Source organism: Microcebus murinus, chromosome 11 (assembly GCF_040939455.1).
Source record: "Microcebus murinus isolate Inina chromosome 11, M.murinus_Inina_mat1.0, whole genome shotgun sequence".
Classification (NCBI taxonomy): domain Eukaryota; kingdom Metazoa; phylum Chordata; class Mammalia; order Primates; family Cheirogaleidae; genus Microcebus; species Microcebus murinus.
Genome location: NC_134114.1, coordinates 39,052,495 through 39,070,019, shown reverse-complemented (window position 1 = coordinate 39,070,019; position 17,525 = coordinate 39,052,495). Strand labels below are relative to the sequence as shown.

General features: G+C 35.6%; 1 protein-coding gene across 1 annotated transcript in view; it reads right to left on the bottom strand.

Annotated features, from left to right (window-relative positions):
* Positions 1-17,525, bottom strand: part of MTREX (Mtr4 exosome RNA helicase) — a 91,975-nt gene that overhangs the window by 35,255 nt on the left and 39,195 nt on the right. Inside the window, exons 16-19 of the mRNA XM_012775694.3 lie at positions 14,276-14,426; positions 11,218-11,390; positions 10,565-10,633; positions 251-379 (exon numbers count right to left, since the gene is read on the bottom strand). Coding sequence (XP_012631148.1) covers positions 251-379; positions 10,565-10,633; positions 11,218-11,390; positions 14,276-14,426 — 522 coding nt within the window. The remainder of the gene's footprint in view (positions 1-250; positions 380-10,564; positions 10,634-11,217; positions 11,391-14,275; positions 14,427-17,525) is intronic.

Here is a 17,525-nt window from a genome sequence, read left to right as displayed (position 1 = left end):
TTTTTGGGCCAAACCAATGCATGCCTCCCATGTATTGATTTATGACTTTACCTGTAAACCCCCCCCCTCGTCTCCCCGAAATGTATAAAACCCAAACTATAACCCAGTCACATCGAGTCCACTTGCCCAAGGCCTCTTGGGAGTGGCTCCGGGTCATGGTCCTCAAATTGGGCTCAGAATAAATCTCTTTAAAATTATTTTACAGAGTTTGGCTTTTTTCCCTTGACAAGATGAAAAGTAAAGTACAAACCTGCATCTCCCCTTTCTCGTCAGGTTTAGCTGGTTTTGCAGCCTCAGTAGCTGAATTTTTCAAGCTCTCTTTGCTACAGCGTAGAAGTACTTCTACTACATATAATGGATCCAGTTCACCAGAATTAGGCTTAAAAAAAAAAAAACAAAACAGGATAGAAGTTCATTAATTCATAAATTCCATGTGTACAGGGGCTATTTTATTAGCACTTAGCATTATGACTAGCACATACTGAGCAGCAAATGTTGATTTTATGAAATGAATGCTGTCTCTCTGCATTCTTCAACATGTTCCACTGGATGAGAAAACACAGAAATTAAGTTGATATTTATGAATTCTAATTTAGTATGTAAAGGAAAAAAAAAATATCAGGACTTCAAACTCCTTATACCAAAGGGAAAGTTAAGCCAGAAGGCTGAGTGAAGCAACACCCTCTTCCAAATGAATAGCTGTTACATCACAACTTTGTGTCAAAGCATTATACATCAGCCAGACCCTCTAAGCAAAGACAAAAGGCCTCAGACATCTCTAGATGACTGCTCCCACAAATCATACCAAAGTAAATTCTTTGCTGACATCTAAACCTTCTACAACATGTATTCTCCCATAAACAAGAACATGCCAATTATAACTTACAATCTTTCCTGTGATTCAACACCTATAATGTAGATTACAAGTTTATCTTCTCTGGTGCAGAACAAGATGGGGTCAATCATTCCTCCATCTAACCAGAGGCATCTGCAAAACCGATTCTTCATTTATTCCTTTTTTTCTTCCAACTCTTCACCTTATATTATTTAAAAATGTAGCTACACTGGGCATTAGCTAACATCTCACAAAAATGTACCCACTTTACTGTCTGTCTTCCTACATGCCTTTCCCCCTTTAAGGAAATGCATAAATACTAAACCTCCTGAAAATCTCTTTGGAAAAAACAGCCACAGATGCCTCTGTGACTTACATTTTTTCCGGGGCGTGCCCTCAAGTTCTGGCTTAATAAACTTCGATTGATTGATTGAGACTCTTGCCTCAGACACTCACTCCGGTAGTATGATTACCATCAACCATAACACAGAATGCCACTTTAAAGTTTCTAATAATTAGTTTATAATTTTATTTAATATTATTCCAGAATTAGAAAAAGAAATTATCAGTGTCAGAAAATTGGCCAGCCGTGGTGGCTCAGGCCTGTAATCCTAGCACTTTGGGAGGCCAGAGAAGACACATCGCTCAAGGTCAGGAGCAAGAAACCAGCCTGAGCAAGAGAGAGACCCTGTCTCTACCAAAAAAATAGAAAGAAATTAACTGGCCAACTAACAATGCATAGAAAAAATTAGCTGGGCATGGTGGCGCATGCCTGTAGTCCCAGCTACTGGGGAGGCTGAGGCAGGAGGATTGCTTGAGCCCCGAAGTTTGAGGTTGCTGTGAGCTAGGCTGATGCCATGGTACTCTAGCCCAAGCAACACAGTGAAACTCTGTCTAAAAAAAAAAAAAAAAAAAAAAAAAAAAATTAATTTATTTCTTCAAATTACCCTAATTAAACAATATAAAAAAAGATAAATTATTTTATTGCTTATTATATAGACATTTCTATAATGTGATTCCATATCATTTTTTTTAAGTCTTTTATATTCTCTAGTAAAACTATGATTCTCAAGACCTAAGGACTAATCACATCTGCACTATGATAATTTATGTTTGAGTAGTGTCATTCAAATAGTTTTAGTAAAGAATTCCTCCATATTTTTAAATAAAATATTCAAATAATCTCTTTTGCATAAAATAGATAAAAGGAAAGTTTCTTTGATTGAAGGGGAAACATTGCAAAGACCAGATTGCTTGGCCTCCACCCAGGACAGTCCCTATTAAAAGATGAAAATTTGTCAATAAATGATAACAAACCCCCTATCTAAAAGCTATTCTACAATAAACTACCAATTGTTTAACAATAATAAAACATATTTCCAAATACAAACCAAGAACACAATCAGTTATTTTAAATCATTGAGTTCAAATTTCCTCAAAGAAAGCCTAAGATCCATTTTTCCAATCCAAAAGGAAAACTAGCTTTCTCTCAGATATATTTGTCTAAAACATGGTTATTTTAAAAGAAGTTTCAAAACATTCCTCAGTTTAAACACAAAGATAGATAGTATTTTTGACTAGATTATCTCTATCTGTAAAAATTATGTATATATACAACTTACTCATTACGAAATGAGTTTTATAAACAATGAGCTAAACAAATAGTTATTACCAACTCTTCCTAAGGAGCCAATGATTACAAGAAGATTCAGTGGTTGTCACAGCTTTTCAGAGGGGGGCAGAAAACTCTGAATAAGATACATTCTACAATTTAATGAATGAACTAACTCCAAAGTGTTAGGGAACATGTGAGTACCTGGACAGAAATAATCTAAGGCTGCTGTCCCCAACCCAATCGTGCATAGGAGCATGAACCCTACTGTGGACTGTGTATATGAGGGATCTCAGTTACACGCTTCTTGTGAGAGTCTGGTGCCTGATAGCAGCTGCAAACGCAGACTGTCATCGGTAGAGAGGTTTGACTGCACAATGCATGTGGTGCACCTGGATCATTCTGGGACCACCCCCCACCACCACCACCAATGTATGGAAGGACTGTCTTCTAGGAAGCTGGTCCCTGGTGGCAAAAAGATTGGAGACTGCAAAGTTTAAGTAATCTTGAATGTATCTAGATAATCTAGAACTCTGTTGTTGGGTTTGGTTCCAATTATTATAGATTTTATTTATAAATTTAATATCCATCTGAAAGATACAAAATTACAGAAATGACTATTAGAACTTAAGCATGCCATAATCCTGTCTCTATAGAGCTACCAAAACCACTTATAACAACATTACAAAAGCAGCCTCAAGTGTTACTACAGAAATACATTGGAAAGCATTCTTAATTGTAGCATTCAATAGAAAACTGCTGGCCGGGTGTTTTCACGCCTATAATCCTAGCACTCTGGGAGGCTGAGGCGGGAAGATCGCTCAAGGTCAGGAGTTCAAAACCAGCCTGAGCGAGACCCCATCTCTACTAAAATAGAAAGAAATTAATTGGCCAACTAAACACATATAGAAAAACTTAGCCGGGCACGGTGGCACGTGCCTGTAGTCCCAGCTACTCGGGAGGCTGAGGCAGAAGGATCACCTGAGCCCAGGAATTTGAGGTTGCTGATGTCACAGCACTCTAGCCCAGGCAACAGAGTGAGACTCTGTCTCAAAAAAAAAAAATAATAATAATAATAATAATAGAAAACTGCCGTTAAAAATATTTCCTAGGACCATAAAATTTTTTTATCTAATTTATTCTAGTTCTGAACTGGGTAAAGATGGATCAGTAACATCACCTTTCACATAAGAAAAAACAGCTATTTAGCTTTCCAATGATTTGTCTTACCTTAAATTCTTATGGTTAAGATGTTTTGGTTTTTGTTAATACATCCTTTTTTTTTGAGGTAGAGTCTTGCTCTGTCACTCAGAGTGCACTAGTGTCATCACAGCTCACTGCAACCTCAAACTCCTGGGCTCAAGCAATCCTCCTGCCTCAGCCTCCCAAGTAGCTGGGACTACAGGTGTGCCCCACAGTGCCTGGCTAATTTTTTCTATTTTTAGTAGAGACGGGATCTTGCTTTTGCTCAGGCTGGTCTCAAACTCTTGACCTCAAGTGATGCTCCTGCTTCGGCCTCCCAGAGTGCTAGGATTATAGGTGTGAGCCTTTGCACCCAGCACTAATTTTCACTTCTTAATTATATAACTGAGGACTTAACTCTGATCTTTTTCTTTTGCTCAAAACTCCTTCCTAAGGAGGCCAGTTGAGTCAGGCTGACAAATGGTAAATTCTCACTAAGCAGCTTTTGTTAACCAAATAAAATGGTGGTTTACTTCCCAACCTGATTCCAGTATAGCATTAACATCACCTAAAAGATAAAAAGCCCCTATCTTAACTCAGGCATCCTAACAGACGCCTATCTTAAACTTGAAACATTCTCCTGTCTGGACCTCCCAGAGTGTTCACACTTTTATCTCAAATTAAGCATAACCTTTCCGGTCTTTTAGATAAAGCCTAACTCTCTTAGCCAATTGCCAGACAAAGAATCTTTAAACCCACCTATAACCTGTAAGCCTCCGCTTCAAGATATCCCACCTTTTGGGACCAAACCAATATATGCCTCCCACGTATTGATTTATGACTTTACCTGTAACCCCCATCTCCCTGAAATGTATAAAACCCAAACTGTAACCCAGCCACATCAAGTCCACTTGCCCAAGGCCTCTTGGCAGTAGCTCCAGGTCATGGTCCTCAAATTGGGCTCAGAATAAATCTCTTTAAAATTATTTTATAGAGTTTGGCTTTTTTTCCGTTGACATAACTGAACTTTCTTTTTCCTAACATCTTTGAAATTACAAAATTAAAACAAAATTTTGATAATCCCAAACTTATAGAATGCAAGGAAACAAACAATATAAAACAAATACAATCACGTTTTTAAAAATTTCTTTAAAATGCCTCAAACTATTTTCTTCATCAGTGTGTATTCCTCCTCTACTTCTGGCAAACTCAATTGGCCACAAAAATCTTTGGATTAGTATTCTGATCAAGATTCCAAAATTAATAAAAATGTACTTCACATTTTTAGTGAACAAATACAAGTAGCTCAATAGAAAAATCAGTTTCACTATCAATTTAAACAGGAAAAAAAAAAGAATGTGTTCTTCTCTAGGCTTCATTCCATCTTTGCCTGAAAGAACACTCATCAACTGGTGCTACTTTTATATGGATTAAGGATCCAAAAAGGCAAATAATTTTTTAAAAATATCTTTTGTGTGTAGGTACATAAATGTAGTTATGATAGCTATAATTTTTCTCTCCTAAAAATGTAAAATCTTAGATTGACTACTGGAGTATGGCAGTATAAGGAGTTCTGTAAACCTGGTACCCAGCAAAACTGAAGAAAATTACGAAAAACCAATCGTTTAAAGTTTCTGGAAATGGTCCTAAGGGAATATATCACATTAAGAAACATCTTGTCAAAAAATTTAGTAAAATTGTGAGAACAGCAAGAGTCTGTGATATATGAGCCAATACTGCTCCCTCTTTCACTTCTCCCAGCTCACTGAAACAGAAACTCCAGACTGATGAAGCCAAAAATACAGGATGGCTGTTTCCCAGCAGCTCTCAGTTGGAGGGCTAGCTTTCCAGGTGGGGGAGGATGTCAGCATTCTCACCTGGCTCCCACCCATCTGTAGCTGAGGCTAAGTTCGCAGCAAGTGAGGCTGAAAGGTTGGGGCTCCCTTTTTCCACCCAGCCCCTACAGGTTGGCCAGAGGCTCTATCTTGGGTGTGGCGCTGCTCAGAATAAGGACCTCAACAGCCCTTCCCCTGGCTTCAAAGCCACTGGGTCCATGCTGGGAAAGGCAAGCTGAATAGACCTGAGGTTACCACCCTTACCACCCTCAACCTCCATGTAGCCCTCAGTTCCTAAAGCAGGGGTGTCAGTCACAGAACAGTGTGTTACCACCCCTACCCCCAGCTTTAGAACTTTGAGATTTTACCTGGTGTGAGAAGTAGGCCTTAAAATGGAAAGCTCTTAATATCCTCTCAAAGGAACTGATTTCATCTGCAACTAAACCTGTTGCAGTTTGAGAATTCAAGCCTAAGGGAACTCTCAAAAGCAGTGGAGGATTCTACTAAGTGAAGTATCCCCAAAACTGAAAAGTAAGTACCACATGTACTCATCATCAAATTGGTTTCACTGATCAACTCCTAGGTGCACATACAGGAATAACATTAATTGGGCGTTGGGCAGATGGGAGGGGGTAGGAGGGGATGGGTATATACATACATAATGAGTGCAATGCGCACCACCGTCTGGGGGATGGACAGGCTTGAAACTCTGACAGGGGCAGGGGAGGGAGAGGCAAAGACAATATACATAACTTAAACATTTGGATCCCCATAATATGCTGGAAAAAAAAAAGCAGTGGAGGTTATGGTGAAATACAGTTGGTAGATTTGTATTCACTAGACATAAAGGCCAAATTATACACCAGCTAGATTGCAGGAGAGAACCTGGATTTTAAAAAGATAGTTAGAAAGAGTTAGTAGAGCATAACAGCTGGGTATATCCACAGAAATACAAAATCAAAAAGACCCCTGCCAAAACCACTGTCATCCCAGGGGGACTTTGGGCATAGTCAAGATTGGCCTCCTCCCACTCCCACCCCGGGAGAAATAGAAAAATCTGAACACTGGGGTGGGGAGGCGGAGTGAGGCAATAAAGAGGCATGAAAAGAAATAGGAAAGTACAAGTATGATCCACATACCAAAAAAATTCAGGCAACAGAAACTGCCTGTAGTAAGAATCACCAGATGTTGGATTAAATAGGCTTAAAAGTAGCCATTATAAATATGTTCAAAGAACTAAAAGAAATCATAATTGAAGAAGAAAACGGTACAATAACAATATCAAACAAAATATCGATAAAGAGAAAAATTATAAAAAAGAATCAAAAGAAAATTTTGAGTTCAAAAGTACATTAACTAAAATGGGCCGGGCGCAATTGCTCATGCCTATAATCCTAGCACTCTGGGGGTGGGGGGGGGGGGAGGGAGAACAGCTCAAGGTCAGGAGTTCAAAACCAGCCTGAGCAAGAGTGAGACCCCATCTCTACTAAAAATAGAAAGAAATTAATTGGCCAACTAAAAATATATAGAAAAATTAGCCAGGCATGGTGTGCATGCTTGTAGTCCCAGCTACTCAGAAGGTTGAGGCAGAAGGATTGCTTGAGCCCAGGACTTTGAGGTTGCTGTGAGCTAGGCTGACGCCATGGCACTCTAGCCTGGGCAACAGAGACTCTCTCAAAAAAAAAAAAAAAAAAAAAAATCACTAGAGGGGCCCAACAGATCTGAACTGGCAGATAAAGTGTTAGCAAATTTGAAGATAGAGATTAGGCAATCCAAAGAACTAAGAGAGAATGAAGAAAAAATGAACCATGCCTCAGAGAAATATGGGACATCAATAACTTTAACATATCTATAATGAGAATATCAGAAGGCATGGAGAAAAAGGAGTGGAAAAATATTTGAAGAAATAATGGCTGAAAATGTCCCCAAATTTACTAAAAATAATTAATCTACACATCCAGAAAACTCAATGAACTCCAAGTAGGATAAATGCAAAGAAGTTCACAGACATTTTCATCTTCTTAAAAATGCAGAAATCCACATCACAAGGGAAAAAATCTTAAAAGAAGCAAGAGAAAAAAAGGACTCATCTCTTACAGGGGAACTCCAACAAGATTAACAGCAGAAACTTCTCAGCAGAAACAATGGAGGCCAGAAAGCAATGGGATGGCATCAAAGGTAATTTGTTGTTAGCAGATGAGCCTTAAAAGAACTATGAAAGGAAGTTCTTCAGGCTAAAAGCAAGTGAGATTAGACCTTTACACTTCAATACACACAAAAAAGAACATTGGTAAAGGTAATTATAACATATAATTACAAAAGATAGAAATAAATGAGTATTTTTCTCTTAAATGATTTAAAAAGCAATTATATAAAATATGTATATTATACTGTTGAACCTATAAAATATCAAAATTTATTTGGCAATAATAGCACAAAGGAGGCAGCTAGGAGCAAAGCTGTATTGGGCTAAGGCAATAACTCTGGACAATAACTCGAACACACAGGTACAAATGATGACAACTAGAAATGATAAAGTTAATATAACAAAAACTATAAATATATACTTGCTCTCCTTTCCTCGCTAAGCTTCTTTAAAATCATAAAATTATATAAAGTAATAATTATAACAATGTCTTGGGTTTATAATATTTATTGTGTAATATGTATAATAATACCATAAAAAGAGGGAAAATGGAATAGAGACATGTAAGAAAAACATCTCTGTATCCCACTGGAATTAAGTCACTATAAATCTAAAGCTTATTCTAATAATTTAATATGTATATGGAAAGCCCTAGCAATCACTAAGAAAATAACAAAAAATACATATGGTGAAAAAAAATCATTAAAGAAATTAAAATGCCACATTAGAAAATATTTGCTAAATGCAAAAGCAAGCAGTAAAGACTAGAAAAACAAAAAGACGTGAGACATAGAAAACAAAAATTAAAATAGTAGACACAAATCCAACTATACCAATAACAAAATTAAATGTGAATGGATTAAGCAATCTAAAAAGGGCAGAGATTTTCAGATTGGATGAAAAAAAAAAAACAAAACAAAACAAGATCTAAGCCAGATGTGGTGGTGTACGCTTGTAGTCATACCTACTGCAAAGGCTGAGATATAAGGATCCCTCAGGAAATGGAGACTATAGTGAGCTATGATCACACCACTGCACTTTAGTATGGGTAATAGAGTGAGGAAAAAATAAATTAATTTAATTAATTTAATCTCAAAAATAAATTCATTAAATTAAAAAAATAAAAACCAAGATCCAACTATTGTATATGCTGTGTACAGGGGAGACATTTTAAATTTACTGATACAAAAAACACCGAAAATAAAAAAGGTGGGAAAAGATATATCATGAAAAGAACAATCAATAAAAAGCTCAAGTTGCTATATTAACATCAGACAAAATACTCTTTAACAGAGCAAAAAACACATAAAGCAAAAACTGACAGAAATGAAGGGAAAAACAAACAATACAACAATATAGTTGGAGACTTCACTATCCTACTTTCGATAATGGATAGAACAACCAGACAGAAGGATCTGCAAGGAAAGAAACAGATGACTTGAACAACACTCCCAGGGGTCCTCAAACTTTTTAAACAGGGATCCAGTTCACTCACTGTCCCTCAGACCATTGGAGAGTGTGCACTGTGGGCCCGGGATAAGTTGGCTGCTAAGCAGGACAGGCAGCGGTGGCAAAAAAAAAAACCCGGAGGGCCGGATAAATGTGCTACACGGCTCACATGTGGCCCGCAGGCCATAGTTTGAGAACGCTTGCACCAATCAGACCTAAGACACCTTTAGAATACCCCACTCCAAAACAGCAGAATATACATTCTTCTCAACTGTACATGGAACATTCTGCAGGATAAGACCATATGTCAGGCCATTAAACAAAGAGATCAATTCAAAATGACTGAAATAATTGTTTCTGACAAAAAGAAAATGAAATTAGAAATAAAAGACAGAGGTAAATTTGGGAAATTCACAAACATAAAAATTAGCACATTCCTAAATAATTAATGGGTCAAAGAAGAAATCAAAAGGGAAATTAGAAATGAATGAAAATGATATAATATACAAACTTATAAGATACAGCTAAAGCATCTGTAGAGAGAAATTTATAGCTGTAAGTGCCCATATTAAAAAAGAAGAGGCATCTTAAGTTAATAATCTAAGCTTCTACTAAAAAACTAAACCTAAGGCTAGAAGAAGGAAAGAAATAAAAAAAAGATGAGGCAGGAATTAATTAAGTAGAGGTTAAAAAAAAAAGAAGGGAAAAAAAATCAGTGAAACCAAAAGCTGATTGAGAAGATCAACAAAACTGATAAATCTTTACTAGATGAAAGGTTTAAATTATTATAATAAAAAAAAGAGAGGACGTTACTAATGATCTTACAGAAATAAAAAGGATTATAAAGCAATGCTATGAATAACTGTATATCAATAAATTAGGTAACTGAGAAGAAAAAGGCTAATTACTAAAAAGCCACTTATTACTAAAACTGACTCAAGAAAGAGACAAACCAAATGGGTGGACCAAGTAAAGCGATTGACTCAGTAATCAAAAATTACCCACAAAAAAGAGCCCAAGCCAAATTCTACCAAATATTTAAAGATTTAATACCGTTCTTCAAAAACTCTTCCAAAAAACAGAAAAAGAGGGGAGCACTTCCTAACTCATCTTATGAAGCCAGCATTACCCTCATAACAAACCCAAAGATGTCAAAAGAAAACCACCAGTATTTCCTATGAATGTGAATTAAAAAAATCCTGAACAACGTATCATCAAACTGAATCCGGCAACATATAAAAAAACAATATATCACAACACAATGAGATTTACCTCAGGAACCCAAAGTTGGTTAAACATCTGAAAATCAATTAATGTTAAAAGGAAAATAACTATATCACATTAAGGACAAAATTTAAGATTACTCCAAAAATTAATTCCTTATGGCAGAATTTATTACTGATTCTCTTGAGGTAATACTTTTCTACTTAGACCAATTTCATGAGTCTGAAAAGACATTTCACTAAAAATTTATATGCAATTCTAATTTAAGGACAATGGTTTACCTTAACATTTGACTTTTTTGAGAAATTCACCACTACTCCCCAGCCAAAGTCATCTCCTTCATTCTTTACCTGACAATAAAATAAACAATAATGTTTGTATCTAAAAGGTAATTTTAGCTTTCCACATTCACATTATAAGCTAATAAAACTTTCTGAATTTTCCTGATAAAATATTTTTTGAAAGATCACTGCTAAATTTAAGGAACAAGATATTACCTTTAAAGAAAAAAATCAATGCCAAATTCCATAGCCCCCTAGAACATCAATAACAAGAATCTCTCAATTGGCAAACAAATGCTAAAAATGACATAGTACATGTGTTCCAAGAATATTTTAAGTCCTTCATGTCTAATGAATTCATCCAGAATGGAAAACTACCTTATTTTAAAGTAGTATTTCATAACTGAAAATGTAAGTTAATTCCAAAACTATCTACTTCAACTTAAATTCCCCAAAATGAAAATCAATGGTGATTAAAAGGTCTTCACATGAGCTCCTAAATCAGTGCCATGTAAAACAGGTAAAATAATATAATTAATATAGGTCAACTATTGTAGCAGAAAGCATTTCACCAAGAAAACTTAGAATCTTTATCCAAAATATTTGTAAATACTGAAATATTCAATTATTTTTATGAAGAAACAATGACATACCTTTACCAAACGACCTGGTTGTAGAAATGGTAAGCAGTATTTTGGTTTGTGAATATATTCTTCAATTTCTTTACCCAGTTTGGCAAGCTGCTGTCTAATCTTGTAATAGATGACTACACTTTCTTCATTGGGAATTACTATTTTATTATACTGTTCTTCTGACTTCTTTACCTCTGTAAATAAAACACATGTATAAAATCAAAAAAAATATAGACCTTACATGAATTATATCCAAGAAATATTTTTTTCCTACTACAATTGTAGAGAACAAAGTCAGATTACAACAGAAGCTTTGAAGAAAAGACTCTTAAGTGATGACTACAAGGCATATTCTCTAGTTTCCCCTCTCTCCATTAAGGTTCACCTCTTATCTCTTCCTGTAGTTCTCCAACTCATTCAATGTAAACACTCAAAATGAATTTGAATTGGCAGCAGTTACTTATAGTTAGTTAATTCTATCCCTATGGATTGGAGGGGAGAGGGCAGTGTTTCTGGAAATTCTAGACCTACAATGTACAATACAGCACAGTAATATGTCCAGGATGGAACTGCTAGATCATATGGCAATTCCATATTTAATTTGTTGAGAAACTGCCAAACTATATTCCACAGTATATGTGCCATTTTGATACTATTCTTTCTTAAAAAATATCTATCCTAGTGAATGTGGAGTGGTATCTCAATTTGGTTTTGATTAACATTTCCCTTATGACTAATGATGTACATACTCTCAAAGGTTTTAGTTAAAAAATTAATAACTTTGCTTGTGGAAATTTAGTAAAGGTAAGTCTTAAAACCAGCTAGTTCAAGGTTTTTTGGGTCATCTTTGATTTTTTTCCAGTTAGAGAAATCACTACATATATTCTTATTACTTTATTAAAAAGGGATGACCCATGCTTTAATAAAAACTGCACTGCTTGGTAGCAGAAGTCCAAGATTCCAAATTTCAATTCTGCCATCCATCAGATGTGTTAACAGTAAGATACAGACTTAACATCTCTAGATACCTCTCTTTTTAAAAAATCTGTAAAATGATGCCAAAGCTCCTTCTGGCTCTATGGTTTGTAAAGAAGGAGCTTTTCTTAACTATCACCTGAGGTATTAAGGAAAGAGGAAATATGATCTCTCATCCAGACAAGGGTTACAAAAAGAGAATTTAACTCACTTGGATCGTTTAAACCTTTATTTTCCTCTAAGGCAACTTATACTTCATTGAATTTTGGCAACATAAGAAATGAGTGGAATTGTCCTACATACTATGACAGAAAAGAATCTCAAATTTGTCTTTATTGTTATTAAATCATAGTACATTTATAAAACAGAAATATTAGTCATTAAAAATCATACATTCAAAGGATAGTTGAAATTAAATTTTTTTTTTTGAGACAGAGTCTCGCTTTGTTGCCCAGGCTAGAGTGAGTGCCGTGGCGTCAGCCTCGCTCACAGCAACCTCAAACTCCTGGGCTCAAGCAATCCTCCTGCCTCAGCCTCCCGAGTAGCTGGGACTACAGGCATGCGCCACCATGCCCGGCTAATTTTTTCTATATATATTAGTTGGCCAATTAATTTCTTTCTATTTATAGTAGAGACAGGGTCTCGCTCTTGCTCAGGGTGGTTTCGAACTCCTGACCTCGAGCAATCCGCCTGCCTCGGCCTCCCAGAGTGCTAGGATTACAGGCGTGAGCCACTGCGCCCGGCCTGAAATTAAATTTTAAAAAGCCAGAATCGGCCGGGTGCGGTGGCTCACGCTTATAATCCTAGCACTCTGGGAGGCCGAGGCGGGCGGATAGCTCAAGGTCAGAAGTTCGAAACCAGCCTGAGCAAGAGTGAGACCCCCGTCTCTACTATAAATAGAAATAAATTAATTGGCCAACTAATATATATAGAAAAAATTAGCCGGGCATGGTGGCGCATGCCTGTAGTCCCAGCTACTCGGGAGGCTGAGGCAGCAGGATTGCTTGAGCCCAAGAGTTTGAGGTTGCTGTGAGCTAGGCTGATGCCATGGTACTCACTCTAGCCTGGGCAATAAAGGGAGACTCTGTCTCAAAAAAAAAAAAAAAAAAAAAGCTGGAATCAATGAGCTGGTAAATGTAAAGCATTTAACACAAGGCTGGATATAGCCTATATTGACCCTATATAAATTATATTTACCCTATATAAATACCTATATAAATACCCTATATAATTTATATAATTTACCCTATATAAATTTCATCATTACCGGTATAAGTACATTACAAAACCTCTACATCTGACTTTGCCTTAAAAAAAAAAAGCATATCTGTGAGAGAGAAAAAAAGACAAATACCACAAAGTGTTAATGGTGGTTGTACAGCTATTTCTGAGATTACAAAATTTTAACTTTCCTCTGTATCTTTTGCTGTATTTTTTTCTTTTTACAACGACTACGCATTACTTGTATAAGATTTATCCAAACCAGTAATTTAAGTCCTTGCCCCTATTTTAGCTTTTAATCAGCTCTTATGATGATCAGCCACAATGCTCTCTAAAATAAGGATCAATGCACAATTCTACTAGTTGAATATAGAACACTTACTTCTTGGGCTGTAGTAAGCATTATATTATTAGGAACTGAAGATCCCAAAAAATCTGAACTCAAATGCAAGTTAAAGCATTGTATTTCCTTAATCACTCATAAGCTTATGCTGTGACACTCTATTACAATGAGAATGAAGAAAGAATAACACAAGACTAATATACACATGCTTCTTACAGGTCAAATTTGAATGTAATGGGCTTTTTGTTATATCATTATCCAGGGACACAAATTATCATATGACATATATGTCTAAAATAAGAAATTATACTAAGTTTGAGCCAACTATAGAAAATGGTCCTGCCAGACTTTTCTTACCTTCACTTTGAAATGTTCTACTCATTTACAATGACCAGAGTACAATTACTCAATCCTTTCTATAAGGACCAAAATTTGGATTACTATAAAAAAAATCAATGGCCAAAGCAGCCAATAATGCAGTCACTTTGCTGTTTAATCTTCCAGCTAAATTAAGTTCTATCACAGTGATTTTATACTTACTCTCTACAACTCCTGGAATTGCTCTGTAATGCTGAAACTGGTAGAAGGATTTTTCCAACATGTACTCAGGATTAATTTCTTCTACACGCAGTAAGTTCAAAACCATATTATAGGTCAAATGGAAAGCACTATTTAGAGGATCAGCTGAGCCCTTAAAGAGAGGGGGGGGAAAGTCAATTTTGTAGGTTTTTCAAATAAATTTACACAAATATTTTTAACATGCTATAATGCTTAATAACTTAGTCTATGTTAAGAAATAATACAGAAATGTGTTAGTTTTTTCTTTTAGTTGACCAATACAAATGACAAAACAGTTGATCTTTGGGAAAGTGAAGGGAAAAAAAGATCACTAGGACAGTAAATATTTAAAAGTTTGCCAAATATGTTTAGCCCTCTTGTCTTCCAAGCACATGACATAGGATTGCTCTTTCTGGTCCCAGTGAATGGGACCAATAAGTTATGAAGGAAAGTGATGTGTCACTTCCTAGCCAAGTATTTAATTGCTACTGTGAAAAGCTATATTTTTCCCTTCTGGCACAGTGACTGACAATGTTCAAGATGGTGGTATCTCCATCAGATGGACCCCTAAACAGTAATGATGAACAGAACGTCCTCTATCAACCTACAATGAACACATAGTAGGTGAGAGAAATAACCTTTAAGTTACTGAGATTTAGGTTTGTTATCGTAGCATAACCTATACTGTACTGACACTAAATTTATATCAGAATGATATCAGATAAAAATGATTATCTTAAAACTCTCAGCTTCCTGGGATGACATAAAACTGCTACTACTGTATTGCCCCCATATTTACAGAATATTCTTTATCTATACTTTAATGATTTCTTTTTTTAAAACATTAATTTTTAATTATTATGGGCACATAAGTTATATATCTTCACAGGGTACATGTGATGTATACATGTATACAATGTGAATCAATCAAATCAGGGTAACTGGGGTATTCATTACCTCTAGCATTTATTGTTTTTCTTTGACTTAGGTACATTCCAATTCCACTCTTTATTATTTTAAAAGTATACCCTAACTTATTGTTGATTAGAGTCACTTTGTTGTGATACTGAATATTGTTCTATCTAACTATATTTTTGTACCCATTAACCATCCCCACTTTAGCCCCTCCACTCCCCACTGCTCTTCTCAGCCTCTGGTAACCAATCATTCTACTCTCTGTATTCATGAAATCAATTGTTTTTAATATTTAGCTCCCACATATGAGATTTTTCTTTCTGTGCTTGGCTTATTTCACTTAACATAATGTTCTCCATCATGTTGTTTCAAATGGCAGGATTTCACTCTTTTTGTGGTTATATAATATTCTATTGTGTAAATGTACCACAATATTTTTATCCATTCATCTGCTGATAAACACTTAGGTTGATTTCATATCTTGGCTACTGTGAATAGCGCTGCAATGAACATGTGAGTGCAGATACTTTTTCAATATACCGAATTCCAGGCCGGGCGTGGTGGCTCACGCCTGTAATCCTAGCACTCTGGGAGACCGAGGCGGGTGGATCGCTCAAGGTCAGGAGTTTAAGACCAGCCTGAGAAAGAGCAAGACTCCATCTCTACTAAAGATAGAAAGAAATTAATTGGCCAACTAAAAATATACAGAAAAACTTGGCCGGGTATGGTGGCACATGTCTGTAGTCTGACCTACTCAGGAGGCTGAGGCAGATGGATTGCTCGAGCCCAGGAGTTTGAGTTTGCTATGAGCTAAGCTGATGTCATGGCACTCTAGCCTGGGCAACAGAGTGAGATTCTGTCTCAAAAAAAAAAAAAAAAAAGTCCTATTACTTAAGAGTGAATCTCAATTATTTTTGCTTATAAGAAAACAAAATACACCTGACATTACAATGAATTAATTTTTTAAAGTTCATATACTTTATTAAGTTATCAAAGAATAAACTGCTGTCTCATGTCAACTTGTGTTTGAGCTAACAGTTGAAAAGCCTATTTGCATGAGGTACTGAGAAGCAGTGGTTATGGTGGTTAGCATGGACTACGAAGTCAGACTGTCTGAGTTCAAAACCAGGATTTGTCATTTAACAATGTGACTTTGAAGAAATTATTTAACCTCTGCATACCTTACTTATTGTTAAATTAGGCTTAACAGTAATTAGTGTTAAATAGTAACAATAATTATTATGATTAATGTTTGGGACATGTTTAATATTCTATAAGTATTAGTATTGTTACTGAATAAATTGCCTACACTTTTGATTCAAAAATCGAATATTTCATATTTAATGACCTAATAGTTGCCTAGGACTTGGTAGGGGTGGGCGTGGGGGGAATAAGAGGGGATGATTGTTGTTAGACACAGGGTTTCTTTTTGGGTTGATCAAAATGTTCTAAAATTGATTGTGGTGATGATGACAAAACTCTGACATTAAAAACCACAGAAATGAGTGAACTGTATAGTATATGAATTATATCTCAATAAAGCTATTAGAAAAGTTAATTTAAAAAATTAAAGACAATAGAACTTTACATTTATCCAGTAATAAATCCAGAAATGTCATGTAAATGGAATAAAAACTCTGTACCAAAGGAACCAGATGCTGTCATTAAACTATTACCTTCTACAATCTGGCAATCTGATTCTGTTCTTTTTCCTTATACACAGAGTACAAGGAAAGAAAAATAGTGGTTGTTATATCTAGCACAATTTAAAGAAAAGAATAAAAACACATATTTTCAGTCTTGTGTAATTTTCTTCCCATGAACAACTAAAGTTATAAAATAGGTTTCCAGGTGTTAATTTTTAAACCTGAAAATAAAACTCTGTATCATCACTCTGTATATGCACAGACAAGCTCTGTCTTCACTCATATAGAACATAGCTCCTTTATCTATCTATGCTTCAGCATGAGCAAGCTTCCTTCGACTTCATCTCAAATTCTCCGCACAGTTCCCAAGTTGAACACAGTCTATTTTGTATTATAGATACTGATCTAAGTGTATCTTAACATGTTTTGAATCTTCATTTTAAGTAGCTAATGAGCTGATAATTAATTTTCTCTTTAAAGTTTCCTATTTTTAATTAAAGTTTCCTATCTTATTAACAAATTTCTCTAGGGATTTGTTCAATAACTTCTTACTACATGTATAAAAAGAAAGCAAGCAACCATGTCAAACCTCCTTTAGGAGCTCTTCAAAACAAAACCAAAGTAAAAATCCTACACCATCCAAAGCTCAAATACTAAGCAAGAAAAAAAAG